At 45.3% G+C, this 20,056-nt stretch overlaps 1 protein-coding gene across 1 annotated transcript in view; it reads right to left on the bottom strand.

The window, feature by feature from the left end:
* Positions 1-4,930: 4,930 nt before the first annotated feature.
* Positions 4,931-20,056, bottom strand: part of LOC144671431 (estrogen-related receptor gamma-like) — a 58,096-nt gene continuing 42,970 nt past the window's right edge. Inside the window, exons 5-6 of the mRNA XM_078533333.1 lie at positions 19,368-19,637; positions 4,931-5,262 (exon numbers count right to left, since the gene is read on the bottom strand). Of these exons, the coding sequence (XP_078389459.1) occupies positions 5,018-5,262; positions 19,368-19,637 (515 nt within the window). The 3' untranslated portion in view covers positions 4,931-5,017. The remainder of the gene's footprint in view (positions 5,263-19,367; positions 19,638-20,056) is intronic.

Genomic DNA, 20,056 nt, shown 5'->3' with positions numbered 1-20,056 from the left:
GAAGGGGGATGTGGTCCTGTGGACAGAATTTAGGTAAATAGCTAGAAAATTAGCAAGCAGGACCCCAAAAGTAATCTCCAGATTTTTCCCAATCCCACATGTAAGTGAGTACAGAAATAGGAGGATAAGGCAGATGAGTGCACGGCTGGAAAGATGATGCAAGAGGGAGAGGGCTTTAGATTCCTGGGACACTGGGACTGGCTCTGGGGGAGATGGCACCTGTACAGCCGGACGAGTTGCACTTGAACAGAGTCGGGACTGAGTTCCTTGTGGGCGTTTTGCTAGTGCTGCTGGGAGGGCTTTAAACTAACTCAGCCGGTGGGGGGTGGGAATGAGGAGAGAATATTAGAAAGTAATACCAAGGTGCACAAAATACTGGGAGAGACAGATAGCACTAGAATAGAGGATAGTAAGTTAATAGGTGGAGTCGGAGTAAGGGCAAAAGTAATGAAGTGTATATCAGAGTTACTGTGCATGTATGTGAATGCACGGAGTATAGTTAATAAGATTGGGGATTTACAGGCGCAGATTGCCACATGGAGATATGATGTTGTGGTGATAACAGGGACCTGGCTCAAGGAAGTGCTGGGCTGGCATTTAAATATTCCTGGGTACAAGGTGTTCTGAAAAGATAGGGCAGGAAGAAAAGGAGGAGGGGTGGCTGTATTGGTTAAGGAGAGCATTGCAGTGCTGGAGAAAGAGGATGTCCCAGAGAATTCAAGGACAGAATCAATTTGGCTCGAGCTAAGAAACAAAAATGGGGCAATTACATTGCTCGGTGTAGTCTATAGACCGGCAAATAGTGAGAAGGACGTAGAAGAACAAATGTGCAGGGAAATTACAGAGAGAAGCAGGCATTATAGAGCAGTTATAATGAGGGACTTTAATTACCCGAATGTAGACTGGGACAGTGGTAGTGTAAAGGGCAAGAGGAGAATTTTCTACAGCAGTATGTGCCCAGTCCAACAAAGAAGGAGGCATTGCTAGACCTGGTTCTTGGAAATGAGGTGGGTCAAGTAGATCAAGTGTCAGTGGGGGAACAGTTAGGAGACAGTGATCATTGTATCGTAAGGTTTAGGATGGTGGTAGAAACGGACAATGTGCAATCCAGTGTAAGAATAATTCACTCGGGGGGAGCCAACATCAATGGAGCAAGAACGGATCTGGGCCGGACAGATTGGGACCAACGGTTGGTGAGAAAAACTGTAGCTGAACAATGGGCTACCTTCAAAGAAGAAATGGTTCGGGCACAGTCAAGGTATATTCCCTCAAAAGGGAAAGGTGGGGCAAACAATCCCAGGTCTCCCTGGATGAAAAAGGAGATAGAAATTAAGATAATGAAGAAAAAGTGTGCTTCTGACAGGTGTCAGGTAGAAAATACAACTGAGAACCAACCTGAATACAGAAAGTTCAGAGGAAAACTGAAGGAGCAGATAAGAGAAACAAAGAGAGATTATGAGAAAAAACTGGCAGCCAACATGAAGGGGAATCCCAAAGTCTTCTTTAGGCACAGAAATAGTACAAGGGTGGTAAAACGAGGAGTAGGGCCAATTAGGGACCAAAAAGGGGATTTACACATGGATGAAGGGGCCATGGCTGAGGTATTAAATAAATACTTTGCATCTGTCTTTACCAAGGAAGCAGATGCTATCCAGGCCACGGTGACAGATGAGGAAACTCTGTCACTTGAAGGGTTCAAAATTGATAAGGAGGAGTTATTGGATAAACTGTCGGTATTTAAAGTTGACGAGGCACCGGGACCGGATGAGCTGCATCCAAGGATATTGAAGGAAGTAAGAGTGGAAATTGCAGGGGCACTGGCCATAATCTCTCAGTCTTCCCCAGACTCAGGGGAGGTGCCAGAGGACTGGATAATTGCAAACATTATGCCCTTGTTCCAAAAAAGATTGTAAGAATAAGCCCAGCAATTACAGACCAGTCAGTTTAACTTCAGTGGTGAGCAGGATTCTAGAAACAATTGTTCAGGATAGAATTAGTAGTCACATGGAAAAATATGGGTTGATAAGGAAGAGCATAACTAACTTGCTGGAGTTTTTTGAAGAGGTAATGGCCAGTGGATATCTTTTCGGGCTGGAGGAAGGCTTGAGGTGGAGTTCACTAGGGTTCGGTATTGGGACCCTTGCTTTTCTTAATATATATTAATGATCTAGATCTTGGTGTACAGGGGACAATTTCAAAGTTTGTGGATGATACAAAACTTGGAAGCACTGTAAACTGTGAGGAGGACAATATGGAACTTCAAAAGGACATAGACAAGCTGGTGGAGTGGGCAGATAAGTGGAAGATGAAGTTCAATGCAGAGGTGTGAGGTTATTCATTTTGGTAGGAAGAACATGAAGAGACCATATAAAATAAGGGGTACAACTCAAAAGGGTATACAGGAGCAGAGGAACCTGGGTGTATATGTGCATAGATCATTGAAAGTGGCAGGACAGATGGGGAGAGCAGTTAATAAAGCCTATAGTATCCTGGGTTTTATTAATAGAGGCAGAGTACAAGGACAAGGAGGTTATGCTGAACTTGTATAGGACACTAGTTAGGCTTCAGCTGGAGTATTGTGTACAGTTCTGGGTGTCACAGTTTAGGAAGGATGTGAACGCATTGGAGAAAGTGCAGAAGAGGTTTACAAAAATGGTTCCAAGGATGAGAAACTTCAATCATGAAGATAGATTGGGGAAGATGGGACTGTTCTTCTTGGAGAGGAGAAGGCTAAAAGGAGATTTGATAGAGGTGTTCAGAATCATGTGGGGGCTGGACAAAGTAGATAAGAAGAAGCTGTTCTTGCTCACAGAAGGATTGAGAATGAAAGGACACAGATTTAAAGTGATTTGCAAAGGAAGCAAATGTGATGTGAGCAAAAACTTTCACACAGCGAGTAGCTAGGGTTTGGAATGCATTGGAAGTGTGGGTGGAAGCAGGTTCAATCGAGGCATTCGAGGGGATTGGATGATTATTTAGATAGAAATAATGTGCAGGGTAACAGGGAAAAAGGAGGAGATTGGCACTGAGTATTAATGCTCATTTGGAGAGCTGGTGCAGACTCTATGGGCTGAATGGCCTCTTTCTGCGCCATTACAATCCTGTGATTCTGTAATATAAAATCCTGAGGGGTATTGACAGGCGGGATGTGGAAAGGATGTTTCCCCTTGTGGAAGAATCTAGAACTAGGGGTCACATTTTAAAAATAAGTGGTTGTCCGTTTGAGACAGAGATGAGGAGAATTTCTTTTCTCTCAGAGGGCTGTGGGCTTGTGGAGCTTTCTTCCTGGAAAGGCTGTGGAAACAGTCTTTTAATATTTTTAAGACAGAGCGAGATAGATTCTTGGTAAGCAGAGGGGTGAAAGGTTATCGGGGGTAGAGGGGAATGTGGAGTTGACATTTACAATCAGATCATCCATGGCCTTATTGAATGGTGGGGCAGGCCAGAGGGGCTGAGTGGCCTCCTCCTGCTCCTAATTCATATGTCCGTATGTAAATGCTGCCCACAGGTGAAGTCTCAGCCTCCAAACCAGGAGAGTCTCACTCAGGATTGAGTGACAGCCTTGAACCCCACCTTCTCGCTTTGTGCACTTGTGAGTAAATATATTACAGGGTATTGGGCTAAGACATAAAATAACGTGGCTCAGGTCTGTGCCTAAGCAGATTATGAGATTTGATCCTAAGACGGGCACTAAAAGAGACCTCAAATTATCCCAGGTTCTGGAGCAAATCAGTGTTCCTGTTCTTGCTCCCAGTCCTTGAGAAAAGGTGGGGCCTGTTCCCATTTGGACTTTCCTTGGGCCTGTGGAATTCTGCTCAGCTTTCTCTTTGCAAAAGGTCACAGAGGAAATTTAAATGTCTTTCCTAACTTGCCGAGCTGAGAATTGATGATTAGAACGAGGGAAGGTCTCGTCATTTCTCGGCCTGCCTGAATGCAGGGTCTCAGATGTGTCAGAACTTCTGACTTTTGAGCTCCAACACCAGGAATTCCAGAAGAATTTTTAGAAGAATCAGGGCAACTAGAGCAAAAGCCTTTTTACACAACAAGTGGTTAGGATTGGATTGCACTGCTGGGTAGGGTGGTGGAAATAGGTTTAACTGTAATCTTTAACATTAACACTTCAAATAGAACTGGATGAATACTTAACAGAGAAACAGTCACAAAGATTTGGAGAAAGAGAGGGGAAAATGGGACTAACTGGATTCCCATCAGAAGTGCCATTGCCAAAAATACTGTCAATTCCGTGATTTTATGATAGGTCGAAGTCCATAACACATTCCTGCTCTTACATGTGGAGCAGCAACAAAAACAGAAAAAAACCTTGGTACATGAGACTGAGTAAATGGAGAATCCACACATGATATTCCTGAGACCAGGTGAAACATAGGAAGATCCTGAGATTCCAGATCCCAGGAAATATCCATTTCATAAAGCAGATTTTTTTTCAATTTGCATGTGCATTAAAGGGAGATTTTAACAGAAGGAATGCAGGACTCACATGGCTGTAGGTGAATAATATTAAATAAACATAAAATAATCAGAAAGAATGGCCAGTAATAGTGGGATGAGCAAGAGATACAGCATTATAGCAAAAGTCTCAGATTTTCTCGTTTTTCATTGTCTTTTCATTAAATGAACTTTTCAATTCTTGAAAAAAAACTTCTATTTTATTTGAAGTATCACCATTGTGCCTTTTCGGAAAATGCAGAGCCAGGAAGTTTTTTACTAGATGTCCCGAATTTGACTACCAGTGAATAGACTGTGTGACCTGGGGAAGAGGCAGTCAGCCTTTACCATGTCGCCAGGTTATAGTGAACACAAACCTCCCGTACATTCAAATAACATATTACCAGGTGGTGAAACTTATTTCTCAGCCAAGTGGGGATTGAGCTCCAGAGCTGCCGTTGACCTCAGTCCGGATCCGGTTAGTTTGTTGGTTGCAGTTCAGAGCTGGTCAGCAGGTAACAGTGGCTGTGTTTGAGGGGAAGATGTTTAAGCAGATCCTCCACTCCAGCGTTCAGACTTTGGCCTCCAGCATCTCGAGGAACAGTTTGTGCATTGTCACTTTGCCTTCTGCCATGATTCGGCGGAAGCATTGCACGGCCTTGTTTGCTGTTTGTCGGAGAAGCGGTAATGTCATCAGCAGTTTGCCAGCGCGGTGAGGATCCTCCAGATGCCGGTTCTTCTCATACTCCTGCAGAGCCTCGTGAAGAATATCCTGCAGGCTCTGAATCGCCTCTACATTTTCAATATTCATTGAATCTGTAACCAACAAAGGAAAACATTAGATATCTTCCTGCTTACTTGAACCCCGTTTAGACTTTCAGTGCAGGTTTGGCTCGGTTGGTCTTATTTTTATTCATTCACAGTACGTGGGCTTCACTGGCTGAGTCAGCATTTGTTGCCCATCCCTAATTGCCCCTTGAGAAGGTGGTGGTGAGCTGCCTTCTTGAATCGCTGCAGTCCATGTGGTGTAGGTACACCCACAGTGCTGTTAGGGAGGGAGTCCCAGGATTTTGACCCAGTGACAGTGAAGGAACGGTGATATATTCCCAAGTCAGGATGGTGAGTGGCTTGGAGGGGAACTTCCAGGTGATTGTGTTCCCATCTGTCTGCTGCCCTTGTCCTTCTAGATGGTAGTGATCTGGGTCAGAGGCTTGTATGCCTGAGCTACACAAAAGGCATTAATCACATTAAGTTTATAGCCCCACACTGCACTGAAGGATGTCTTTGTTTGACATCCCTATACCTTTAACATCTAGCAGTACAGTGCATGGGTGTGGGATTACAGGGGTGTGGGGGTTTGGTGTAAAGAGTGTGTATGTATGAGGGGCAGGGGTGGGGGCTGGGGTCTGTCGGGGGGGTGGTGAGGGTTGTGGTAATGGGAGGTTGGGTTGGGGGGGATGCGGGTGTTTGGGGGGGTAGGAATCTGTGGGGGTGGGTGGGATGGGGATTGGGTGTGGGAGATGGGGTGCATGGGGGATGTAGGGGTGAGGGGTGCAAGGGTAGGTGTGTATGCATCTGTGGGAGATGGGGGTGCAGGGGGGCATTGGGGATGGGGTCGGTTGTGGGGGATTGGGCGTGGGGGACTTGGAGTGTTGAGGTGTGGAGGTTTCAGGGGTGGGGGTTTGTGGAGTGTGGGGTAGTGTATCTGCAAGGGCATCAGTCCTGCCTGCCCCGAAATATTTCATTGTTTCCTTGGTTGTGTTTGAATCTTGCGGCCTGAGGGGTTTAGGAAGGGTTGTATTTGTTGTGTCACTGGTGGATTAGTGTTAACAAGTGAAAGACAAAACACTTGGACATTCTGTGCTTTGGAACTAATGTTCCTCCCCTGACCCAGTGGCATTGTTCACAGTGACCTCTAGGATTCAAGGAGAGAATCAAGAAAATAAAAGAATATAAAATCAATTCAAAGATTGTAGTAAATATGGTTTTATTTTGTGTATAATGTACCTTTAAGAATAATACTTGTTAAGGAAGATCACGTGATCTGTGGTAACCAATAGGAGAATAGCACAGGCCACCTCAGCAGTCAGTGTGGAGATAGAGTTGGAGTTGAAAGCGCACGTGTGGTTGCTGCTGAGTATATTGTAAATAAACTTAATATTTCCACCCAAGAAGTGTCTGCACATCAACTCCACCATTAATAGCAGCAACTGGACCACCCTTAAAACAAACTGGTGACATGGGTAAAACAGGATTGAACAGCAGAAATCAAGATGGAAAGAAATCGGCACTGTATCTCGCCCAGTGACTAAGCAGCAAGCTCTGTTAGAATTGAAGAATTTATCCCCTCTCGAAATGCCACAATTTAAGAGAATTGATCCTTTTGAACCAGCCACAGACAATTAGTCTCATTACATAGAACGCCTCATGTTCTTTTTTCAAGCAAACAAGATTACAGGGCAAGAGAAGAGGCGATCCTCTTAAGTACTTGTGGGAGCAAAGCCTACAGTTTGATTTGAAGTTTGAGGGCACCCAGTACCCCAGATTCAACAAGTTTGGATGAATTGGTGGATCTCATGAAGGGTCATCTTCAACCATAGTCCTCAGTCACGGTGCAGGGATTCAGGCTTAATTCACAAAATAGAGTCCCAAGTGAGACAATCGCAGGCTACATGGCAAATCTGAAGCAGCTACAGAACATTGTGAGTTCAGTACGACTCTGAACAACATGCTCAGAGATTGTTTAGTGTGTGCTGTGAAAGAGGACTCTATTCAGAAAGGAATATTGTCCGAAGTGAATCTGTATTTCAAGAAGGTGCTAGAGATAGCGCTGGCCATGAAAAGTACCTTCTTATCTACCCTATCTATGTCCCTCATAATCTTATACATCTCTATCAAGTTCCCGCTCAACCTTTGCTGCTCCAACGAAAACAACCCCAGTCTATCCAATCTTTCCTCATAGCTCAGACCCTCCAGCCCAGGCAACATCCTGGTAAATCTCCTCTGCACCCTCTCCAGTGCAATCACATCCTTCCTATAATGTGGTGACCAGAACTGCACACAGTACTCCAGCTGTGGCCTAACCAGCGTTTTAAACAGTTCCAGCATAACCTCCCTGCTCTTGTATTCTATGCCTCAGCTAATAAAGGCAAGTATCCCATATAACCTTCTTAATCTACCTGTCCTGCTACCTTCAAGGATCTATGGATATGCACATCAAGGTCCCTCTGATCTTCAGTACTTCCCAGGGTCCTACCATTCATAGTGTAATCCCTTGCCTTGTTAGCCCTCCCCAAGTTCATTATCTCACACTTTGCCGGGTTGAATTCCATTTGCCACTGCTCTGTCCACCTGACCAGTCCATTGATATCCTCCTGCAGTTTTTGGTTATCCTTCTCACTATTTACCACCCTACCAATTTTTGCACTATCCATGAACTTCTTGATCATGCCTCCAATATTAAGTCCACATCAATTATGTACACCACAAACAGCAAGGACCCCAGCACCGAGCCCTGTGGAACCCCACTGGAAACAGACATCCAGTCACAGAAACATCCCTCTACCATCACCCTCTGCTTCCTGCCTCTCAGCCAATTTTGGATCCAATGTGCCACTTTGCCTTGGTTCCCATGGGCTCTTACTTTCTTGACCAGTCTGCCATGAGGGACCTTATCAAAAACCTTGCTAAAGTCCATGTAGACCACATCAAATGCACTACCCTCATCAACACTCCTGGTTACCTCCTCAAAAAATTCAATCAAATTTGTCAAACACGACCTTCCCTTAACAAATCCATGCTGACTATCCCTGATGAATCTGTGTCTCTCCAAGTGCAGATATGTTCTGCTGTTCAGAATACTTTCTAGTAACTTCCTCACCACCGAGGTTAGACTGACTGACCTGTAATTTCCTGGTCTATCCCTTCCTCCCTTCTTTAATAATGGGACAACGTTAGTAATCCTCCAGTCCTCTGGCACCTCACCTGTGGCCAGAGAGGATTTGAAAATTACTGCCAGGGCCCCTGATATCTCTTCCCTTGCCTCCCTCAACAGTCTGGGATACATCTCATCCGGGCCTGCGGATTTATCCACTTTTAAGGCCGCTAAACCTGCCAGTACCCCCTCTCTGTTAATTTCCTCTAACATTTCACATTCCTCCACCCTGATGTCTACACCTGCATCATCCTTTTCCATTGTGAAGACCAACGCAAAGTATTAATTGAGGACTGTACTCATGTCATTCAGATCCATACACACATTACCTCTATGGTCCTTAATTGGCCCTACTCATTCCCGAGTTATTCTCTTGCTCTTTATACATTTTTAAAAACCCATTGCGTTTTCTTTTATTCTACCCACCAATGCTTTCTTATGCACTCTGTTAGCTTTCCTAATTTCCTTTTTAAGGTCCCCCCTGCACTTTTTATACACCTCTAAGGACTCTGCCATATGCCGTACTGAGCTCTCAGTATCTGCCATAAACTTCTCTTTTTTAAATTCTAACCTTTATGTTTCTCGACATCCAGGATTCTCTGCACTTGGTCCCTCCCTTTGTCTTTACAGGAACATATTTGCCTTGTACTCTCACTGTTTCCTCCTTGAATGCCTCCCACTGCTCAGACACAGTTTTATCTGCAAGTAGCTGCTCCCAGTCCACTTGGGCCAAATTGTATCTCATCTTAGTAAAATTAGCCTTTCTCCAGTTTAGAACTTTTATTCCTGACCCAACCTTATCTTTTTCCATAACTAACCTAAATCTAACTAAGTTATGGTCACTATCCCCTAAATGCTCCCCCACTGACAAGCCTTCCACCTGCCCGGGCTCATTTCTGAATATTAGGTCCAGAACTGCCCCCTCATATTGTTGGGCTTTCTCCGTACTGACTAAAAAAGTTCTCCTGGATGCAACTTAAGAATTTTGCTCCCTCCCTACCTTGCACACTAAAACTATCCCAATTAATATTTGGGTAGTTGAAATCCCCTACTGTTACTGTCTTATTATTCTGACACTTCTCTGAAATTTGATTATATATTTGATCCTCTATCTCTCCCTGACTGTTTGGGGGCCTATAGTACACACCCAACAGCGTGTTTGCCCCTTTTGTGTTTTTTACTTCTACCCTTATGGCCTCATTTGATGATCCTTCCAAGATATCATCCCTCCTCACTGCTATAATTGATTCCCTGATCAATATTACAACCCCCACTCCTCTTCCATCCCTCTCTCTGTCTCATCTGAATACCCTACAACCAGGAATGTTGAGCTGCCAATTTTAGCCAAGTCTTGGTCACAGCTATGATATCACACTCCCATGTGCCTATCTGTGCCCTCAGCTCATCTGTCTTATTCCTCAAGCTCCTTGCATTAAAATATATTCCATTTAGCCTCACTAAACTCACTTCTTTCTTATCTAGCCTATGTTTCCTTTGCCTTCCAGACTCACTTACTAGTGTTTTAACTCTACTTCCGTCTCAGCTTCTCTCCCTCTGAACTACTTTTCAGGATCCAATTCCTCTGCCAATTCAGTTTAAATCCACCCCAGCAGCATTAGCAAACCTCCCTGCAAGGATGTTAGTCCCGTTCCTGTTCAGATATAACCCGTACAGGTCCCACCTCCCCCAGAAATGGCCCCATTGCCCCAAGAATCTAAAGCCCTCCCTCCGGCACCCTCTCTCCAGTCACACATTCATCTGCTCTATCCTTCTGTTCCTATATTCACTACTGCATGGCAGTAGTAATCCGGAGATTGCTACCTTTGAAGCCCTGCTTTTCAATTTCCTACTTAACTCCCTAAAGTCTGCTTGCAGGACCTCATTTCTCTTTCTTCCCAACGTGGACCATGACCTCTGAATGTTCACCCTCCCCCTGCCCTGCCGCCATTCTGTGGCATCCTTGACCCTGGCACTTGGGAGGCAACATATATCCTGGAGTCACGTCTATGGCCGCAGAGACGCCTGTCTACTCCCCTCACTAACAAATCTCCTACCACTATTGCTGTTCCACACTCCTCCCTCCTCTCCTGAGCAGCTGGACCACCCACAGTGCCATGGCCTTTGCTCTGGTTGGCCTCCACAGAGGAACTGTCACTCTCACCATTTTCCAAGGCTGAAAAACGGTTTGCGAGCGAGATGCAGTCAGGGGATTCCCTCACTACCTGCCTGGTCCCCTCCTTCTGTCTGGCAGTCACCCATCCCCTCTCTGCCTGCATTTCCTCAAGCTACGGGGTGACCACGTCCTGAAACGTGCTATCCACAAACCTCTCAGCCTTGTGAATGCACCGTAGTGCACCCAGCTGCCACTCAAGCTCCAAAACCCAGAGCTCAAGTTGCTCCAGTCGGAAGCACCTCCTGCTCACATGGTCATTCAGACCGCCAGGAGTGTCTAGGATTTCCCACATAGCGCAGGATTTGCAAATCACAGGACTGAGGTCCCCAGACATATCTTAACTAAATAGAATATGGACCCTTACTTTTAGTTTACCCTTACTCCTACCTGAGTATAGACTAGATGCTAGATCCCCTGATAGACTAGATCCTCCAGGCACTGCTGACTGCCTGTCCCAGGGTCCTCCTCTCGCACTCTCCTCCATTGTACATTGTAAATAAACTTAATATTTCCACCTAAGAAGTGTCTGCAGATCAGCTCTATCATTAATAGTAGCAACTCGGCCACCCTTACAACAGAGATAAATGAAGAGAGAGGCTCAGTCCAGATATCATTGGAAGAGAGGAAGATTCTAGCTCCTTGGATTGTCCCTAACTCTCCCTCCCCTCCCTCACTAAGGCTCCTTCAAGAGCACTTTCCAAACGCATGACCTCCACCACCTAGTCAACAGATGCATGGGAACAAGTCATACAGCATCCTCTCTTGGAACTATATCACCATTCCTTCATTGTCTCTGGGTCAAAATCCCTGGAATTCCCTCTGTACCAGCACTGTGGTTTCACCAGGTGGATTTTCAGTGGTTCAAGGAGACAGCTCACCATCACTTTCTCAAGGGCAATTAGGGATGGGCAACAAATGCTGGTCTTGTGAGCGATGTGAAAGAATAAAAATAATCTCTTGCCCCTCACTCATTCTCTTCCTCAATCTTCCTTTCCCTCTCCCCTTCCCTCTCCGCTTCTCCTCCTCCTTCCCTCACCCACTCTCACTTCTCTCACTCTCTCACACACACCATCTCTCTTTTCCTCCCTAACTCCTCTTTTCTCTCCCTCGTGCATCCCTTCTCTCCCCTCCTCCCTTTCCCCTCTCTCTTTCCTCACTCAGTGCCTCTCTGAACTTTTTGGAATTACTTGCTTCTATGAACAAACGCAAATGGATAAGTAACAACCTTGTGTCAATCAATTAGATTGATGAGCTCTTAATTACAAAATCAATTTCTCTTCTTTCCTCAGCCCCTATCCTAATTCTTTCCTGAGGGAGCAATTTTCCTTAACGCCTAATATATCCTAAGCTAGCCCACAATCTGCTATCTCACTCCCTCTCTCACCTTCGCTGATGCTATACCATTATTCTGCACCATTGGAGATTTTGACATTGCAGACTAGACTGCAGCACCTTTGAATAGGGGTTTCTGTCAATAGAATAGGTCACGTCTCCTGCTCAGGAAGTGACAGATGTCAATAACTTTATCGGTCATCAGCTTCCTTTTAGCAAACAATTTAAAGAGTTGTGTCTCATGCTTTGTGGCTGTGTGGAGCCCTCAGTTGGTGCACACATTATATCCCTGCAAGATCATCCTTTTGTAATTAATAAACGCCACACCAATAGCTTCTAGAATTAACCACAGAGAAAATGTGTCCTTGAAAAAGAATTGATAATAAAAGGACGAAAGGAGCAGGAATCCTCAGAATCTTATGACAGAAACCATCAGGAAATAGAGTCCGATAGAACTCTCAGTTATAATCCTGCCTAAACCCCACTCTCAGTTTAAAACTCTCCATTATAACATTCTCTGTTACACTGCACCCTCATGTAAGACTCTCAGTTGTAACTGTCTCTCTGATGCAGTTACATACAGTAGGAACAATGATGTTCACTGGTCCTCATTTGAAGTGAGGGGGGTTGGTTAGCTCAGTTAACTAGTTGGCTAAGTGTGTGGTTCAGATTAATGCCAGCAGCCCAGGTTTGATTCCTATTCCAGCTGAGGTAGAACTGGGACCTGCTTCCTTCCCATGGCCCTGAGGCAATGACAAACAGCCACTTTTAAAAAAGCTGCCAAGAAAACAGTTCCGGATGAAGTACCGGCAGGACAATGAGCCAAGTACCAGCCTTGGGTAGATTACAAATGAATAGAAGACTTGACATGTCAACAGCCCCAGGCACTATCCATTCATGGGACCAGAGTGTTGCTGGAAAGGCCAGCATTTACTGTGCAACCCTAACTGACCTTGAGAAGTTCGTGGTGAGCTGCCCTGAATACAACTGAGTGGCTCACTCAGTTATTTCAAAGGGAAACCACCCAGTTGAGTGATTTCTAAACTTGAGACCTAATTAGTTAAACAAAACACAATAAAGATGGCAGGACAGGAGATGTGTTACAGCTGTAACTTGAAGGGGCTTGTGGACATCTGTGTAACCCATAGCAACCACACCTGTTGTAAGTGTCTGCAGTTTAAGGAATTTTGGCTTAGAGTTGATAAGCTGGATTCCACTGCGCTGCATCAGGGGAGGGGAATGTTACCCGGACACTTTGTTCCAGGAGGTAGTCACACCCCTTAGGCTAGATATTTCTGATTTGGTCCCTGGTTAGGGACAGGGGGGTGTGATTGTGAGTGAGGCAGGTATGGGGATCCAGAAGGTAACAATTGTAGGGTCGGAATCCCCTCCAATTGGAATTTTATTCAATATAAAACCCAAAAAAAATCTTGTTTCATGGACATAAACATGCAAAAGAAACGCCAAACCTCAACACACGGAGACAGGCTGTACTGCGTGGGATTGATCTTCAAACTATGTCAATACCAAACCGAGTCGATACTGTGTAAAGACACTGGGACATTATCATCTCAAAGACACAAAGTAGATCCCACTAGACAATCCAATTAAAGAAACTGGGAGACCATCATGGCAGAGAGCCCCAGACAACAGCCCCTATACAAACAAACATCCACAACAGCTCAGGTGAAACGGACTTTATCACATGCACATCAACCTGGGAGCCAGGAACATCACACTGGGATGGGGTCCATTGTTTCAGTTGTGGAAACAACATTGCGATGAATGGGAACAAAAATAGCTGGAAAAACTCAGCAGCTCTGACAGCATCTGCGGAGAGGAACACAGTTAACGTTTCGAGTCTCTTCATCGATGAAGAGTCACACAGACTCGAAACGTTAACTGTGTTCCTCTCCGCAGATGCTGTCAGACCTGCTGAGTTTTTCCAGCTATTTTGGTTTCTGTTTCAGATTTCCAGCATCCGCAGTATTTTGCTTTTATCATTGGGATGAATGGGTTTGTTTGAACCAAGGCAGGAACCGGACTAAAGAAATGAAAAGGGTGCTAAGCACCGACCATCCAAACAGAATATCTCCAGGAAATTGTCGATAAAGTTTGTAATAAAAAGGCCAAGGCCGTAGGGTCTGGCACTGCGGTTACCAAGGAGGATCAGGAATAGACAACCTGATTCACCTACAGCTCACACCGGAACGACCAACCATGTGGGGAGTTGTAAGTATCAGCTAGGTCCGAGGGATATTGGGGCTGAGGTTTAAGGATAGTACTAAGGGCGGCAACTAAATCCTGAGGGGGTTTGAGTTGGACCGTGTAAAGCCTTGAGGCAGAAACTTTGGGTTTGGCCTGTAGGTTTTTTATTTTCGATGGAGGTTTTTATGAATAATATTATGGTTTTGACTGTTGTGCAGCATCATTGCACTAGTTTCGAGCCCTTGTGTTGGGGCATTGGGGTGGTTTTGTTAATAACCGAGCCTGTGGTTGAGCCTAAAACCCTGCGTCATGTAAGTTTGTCCTTTATAAAATCCTAAAGTCAAGAACTAACAGTAAAGGTGAACAGGCTCCCGAAGAATCCCTTTCACAATGGAGGAACCTCAGCCCTTGCAATTTTCCAATAGCTTTGATGTTTTGGCAGCTCATGTGGTTGAAAGCTGGGACTGCAGGGAGACTGAGCAAATCTGACCACAGCGCTGTGGCGCAGGGAGCCAGTCAAGTGAGGGGAGTAAACGGGAATGTAGTTGTAGTAGGGACAGTATAGTTGGAGGGATAGATACTGTTCTCTTTAGGTGAGAGCATGATCCCTGAGGCTATGCTGCCTACCTGGACCAGGATTAAAGACATCTCCTCAGGGTGGGAGAGGAACTTGGAGTGTGGGGGAAAGGACTGAGTTGTCATGGTCCATGTGGAACCAATGAAATGGGTTGGATTAAGGAAGGGCCAAGAGCAGCTGAGGGAGTGCGAAGCTGGGGACTGAATTAAAAAGCAGAACCACGAAGGTAATAACCTCTGGATCACTACCTGAGCCACAAGCAAATTGGCACAGGGTCAATAGACCAGAGGGTTGAATGTGTGTCTCAGAGATTGGTGTGGGAGAAATGGATTTCGATTCCTGGGGCACTGGCACCAATACTGGGAAAAGTGGGAACTGTACTGTTGGGATGACCTTCACCTGAATCACACTGGGACCTGTATATTGGCGAATTGTATAACTAGAGCTGTAGAAAGGACTTTAAACTAAATAGTGGGGGTGGGTGGGGGATGTTGTAAGGGAAGCTTTGGAAAGATAAAGAGGAAGAACAGGGCAATAATGCAGGATAGCGATGTGGGTAATGATAATCTGAACGTGACAGGAAGGGACAGAGCAGACAAACATAAAAGTTAGAGTAGGGGAAAATGATGAAACGGTTTCCTCGAACAGAGGCCCAAAAAATCCCCATCCACCACTACTCTCCTCCGTCTGGCTGAACTTGTTCTCACACTGAACAATTTCTCCTTTAACTCCTCTCACTTCCTCCAGATAAAAGGTGTGGCTATGGGTACCCGCATGGGCCCCAGCTATGCCTGTCTCTTTATGGGGTATGTGGAACATTCCTTGTTCCAGTCCTACTCCGGCCCCCTCCCACAATTCTTTCTCCGGTCCAATCTCCACCCCTCAATCATTTTCACATGGTCCATCTCTGACACTTCCCTTCCCTTCCTTGACCTCTCTGTCTCAATTTCTGATGATAGACTGTCCACCAATATCTATTACAAGCCTACCGACTCCCACAGCTACCTCGACTACAGCTCCTCACACCCCGCTTCCTGTAAGGACTCCATCCCATTCTCTCAGTTCCTTCGCCTCCGTCGCATCTGTTCTGATGACGCTACCTTCAAAAACAGCTCCTCTGACATGTCCTCCTTCTTCCTTAACCGAGGTTTTCCACCTACGGTCGTTGACAGGGCCCTCAACCGTGTCCGGCCCATATCCCGCGCATCCTCCCTCACGCCTTCTCCTCCTTCCCAGAAACATGATAGGGTCCCCCTTGTCCTCACTTATCACCCCACCAGCCTCCGCATTCAAAGGATCATCCTCCGCCATTTCCGCCAACTCCAGCATGATGCCACCACCAAACACATCTTCCCTTCACCCCCCCTGACGGCATTCCGTAGGGATCGTTCCCTCCGGGACACCCTGGTCCACTCCTCCATCACCCCCTACTCCTCAACCCCCACCTATGGCACCTCCCCATGCCCACGCAGAAGATGCAACACCTGCCCCTTCACTTCCTCTCTCCTCACCGTCCAAGGGCCCAAACACTCCTTTCAAGTGAAGCAGCATTTCACTTGCATTTCCCCTAACTTAGTCTACTGCATTCGTTGCTCCCAATGCGGTCTCCTCTACAATGGAGAGACCAAACGCAAACTGGGCGACCGCTTTGCAGAACACCTTCGGTCTGTCCGCAAGAAAGACCCAAACCTCCCTGTCTCTTGCCATTTTAACACTCCACCCTGTTCTCTTGCCCACATGTCTGTCCTTGGCTTGCTGCATTGTTCCAGTGAAGCTCAACGCAAACTGGAGGAACAGCACCTCATCTTCCGACTAGGCACTTTACAGCCTTCCGGACTGAATATTGAATTCAACAACTCTAGATCTTAAACTCCCTCCCCCCATCCCCACCCCGTTTCTCCCCCTCCCTTTTTTTTCAATAATTTATATAGATTCTTCTTTTCCCACCTATTTCCATTATTTTTAAATCTAAAACTAAAACTTTGTTAGTCTTTCCACCCCACCCCCATTAGAGCTGTACCTTGAGTGTCCTGTCTTCCATTCTTAATTAGCACTTTTCTTAGATAATATCACCACCTTCAACACCTCTTTGATTATCTGCTCCTATCACTGCTTATCTCCACAATCACCACACCCTCAACTTCTCTCTCCCCCCCACCCCCCCACCTTAAACCAGCTTATATTTCACCTTTCTCCTAACTATGCTTCAGTTCTGTCGAAGGGTCATGAAGACTCGAAACGTTGACTGATTTCTTCTCCACCGATGCTGCCAGACCTGCTGAGTTTTTCCAGGTAATTCTGTTTTTGTTTTGGATTTCCAGCATCCGCAGTAGCTTTTAGCTTTTTGTTTTTATCTCTGGGCAGAATGAAAGGCTCTTTCTCTGAATTCACACAGCAACCGTAACAAGGTGGATGAATTGTTAGCATTAGGCTGTTTGGTGGCATTATTGTTGCTAGATACCAGAGATTGTCTATAGCCAGAATGAAATTAGCATTGTCAAGATTGAGGTCCATGTTATGGAAATCGCTGGATCTTTGTAAGGAGCTTTTTGTGGGAAGAACCATTGCTTTACGACTGACCCAAAATCCCAGCTAAAAGTCACTCCGATTTTGGGGTACAGGGCACAATTTGGAAACTTACAAATGCTAAGAAGCTGGCAAGTGTAGCAAACAAGGAGGGAGATAGCATTAGACACCAAGAGGATATAGACAGGGCATTGGAAAGGGCAGAAACATGACAGATGAAATTCAACAGAAAAGTGTGAAGTGATAAGTTTTGGTAGGAAGAATGGGGATAAATAATACAAACTAAATGAACCATAGAACCATAGAAAAGTTACAGCACAGAAGGAGGCCATTCGGCCCATCTTGTCCATGCCAGCCCGAGGACACCCAGGTGCCCTTTCTAGTCCCACCTTCCTGCACCCGGCCCATAGCCCTGCAGCTTACAGCATTTAAGGTGCAGATCCAGGTACTTTTTAAAAGAATTTAAAGTTTCTGCCTCTACCACCAACTTGGGCAGCGAATTCCAGACACCCACTACCCTCTGCTTAAAAAAGTTCTTCCTCATGTCCCCCTTACACCTTTTGCCGCTTATCTTGAATCTATGTCCCCTGGTTCTAGAATTCTCCATCAAGGGAAGCAATTTTATCCTGTCCAATCTCTCTATTCCCCTCATAATTTTGTACACCTCAATCAAGTCACCTCTCAGCCTTCTTTGTTCAAAGGAAAATAACCCCAACCTATCCAATCTCTCCTCGTAGCTACACTTTTCTAACCCCGGCAACATTCTTGTAAACCTCCTCTGCACTCTCTCCAGAGCTATTACGTCTTTCCTGTAATGTGATGACCAGAACTGCACACACTACTCCAGTTGTAGCCTCACCAGTGTTTTATACAATTCCAACATTATATCCTTACTTTTGTATTCTAAATGGTACAATTTTAAAGGGAGTTCAAGTACTGAGTTATGCTAAACATTTATAAAACATTAGTTTGCCCCCCTAAGGAGTATTGTATCAAATTCTGGGCACCACACCATAGGAAAGATGTGAAGGCTTTAGAGGGAGCACAGAAGAGACTTACTATAATGGTTCTAGAGGTGAAAGATTACAGTTTCTTGATAGATTGAGAAAACTGGACCTGGTATCCTTAGAGCAGAGAAGGCTAAGAGGAGATTTGTTGGAGATATTTCAAATCGCAAAGAATTCAGAAAGAATAAATAAAGAGAAACTGTTTCCCATCGCTGTAGGGTTGATAACTAGGGGGAACAGATTTGAGATGATTAACAAACAAATTAGAGGCAACATGAGGGGAAACTTTGCAGTATGAATGGTTAGGATTTTGAAGACACTGCTTGATAGGACGATGAAAATAGATTCAATAACAGCTTTCAAAAGGGAATTAGATGGATATTTGAAAGAGGAATGTTTGGAGGGATATAGATAAAGTGGACAGGAGTGGAATTAACTGGGTAGCTCTTCGACAGAGCCGACATAGACTCAATTGGCCTATTGGCCTTTTTCTGTGCTGTACTATTCCAGGATTCTCGAATGGAAATAAATTAGTATGATATAATAGCCATTACAGAGACATGGTTCCAAAGTGACCTTGGATCTGAAAATCCATGGGCATTTGACATTTTGGAAGGACAGGAAGAAAGGGAGGTGGGATGATTCTGTTAATAAAGGATGAAATTAGTACAATGGTGAGAAATGATCTTGGTCAGAAGATCAAAATGTAGAATCAGTCTGGGTGGAGATAAAAGGTAGCAAAGGAATCAAAGTCACTGGTGGGAGTGGCACTAAGGCCCCACTACAGGATAGAATATGCACCAGAAAATAATGGGGGCTTGTTAGAAGGGTCCTGCAATAATCTTATGATCACATTGCTGTGGGTCTAGAGTCAAATGTTGGCCAGGCCAGCTAAGAACGATCGATTTCGTGTCCTAAAGGACCGTCGTAAACCAGATGGGATTTCGCAAGAATTCATGGTCATGATGACTGAGACTAGCTTTTAATTCTAGATTTATTTCATTAATTGAATTTAAATTCCCCAGCTGCCAAGTTGGGATTTTAACTCATGTCTCCAGGACATTGGTCCTGGCCTCTTGATTATTAGCCCAGCAACATAACCACAATGCTACCATTCTCCATAGTATAGGCCGAGATTGGGAGGTGATGAATGGGGATTTGTACCTGAATTAGCCAGGGCCATGGCTTTCAGTGTCACAAACTCTTCCTTATCAAGCTGAAGTTTGCGGTACTTTGTAACCAGTTGCAGGAGTGTGCAGTAAAGGTCAAGTAATCCAATCATCCGGCATTGTTCTCGCTCCATGATTAAATCATCCGCATAGACCAATCCTTCACCATAGGGCAGCGAGCGGAACACAACACCCAGGATCAGCACCTCCATCCAGGCACTCTGCAGGAGGCCCATCTGATCTCCCAGTGACAATGTGGAGAAACCTGTGAGAATTAAGACAAATGTAAGATTGGCAGATCGAGTTTACTGGACATTGAAGCTGCCACCTCAGGAGGGTCACATCAAATGTTGTCTCCTCCCATCTACAACCCCCTGATCCCCTGGTTAGGTTAAACTCCCCTGTGCCGCCTCCTCTGCCAACCAACATTGTGGCAGAGTCACTCCTCACTGTAAACTGTAACTCATCTCATCTCTGGCTCTGTCCTCCTGAATGACCAGCTTTCAGGAACCAATCACCTCACCATGATTTCCTTATTGATCGTGTTTCCGGTCACATTCCAGGAAACAGCATGGATATACTAACTTGGTGACCTGCGGGAAGGAGCGAGCTGGGGTGGGGGTGTAAGAGTGGGGGCTGGGGGGAAACCGTAGTGGGAGGACAAGGGCTGGCAGATGGGTGTGT

Source organism: Cetorhinus maximus, chromosome 32 (genome assembly GCF_964194155.1).
Source record: "Cetorhinus maximus chromosome 32, sCetMax3.hap1.1, whole genome shotgun sequence".
NCBI classification, from domain to species: domain Eukaryota; kingdom Metazoa; phylum Chordata; class Chondrichthyes; order Lamniformes; family Cetorhinidae; genus Cetorhinus; species Cetorhinus maximus.
Note: the sequence above shows the minus strand (reverse complement) of the source record. Positions and strands in the feature narration are given on the sequence as shown.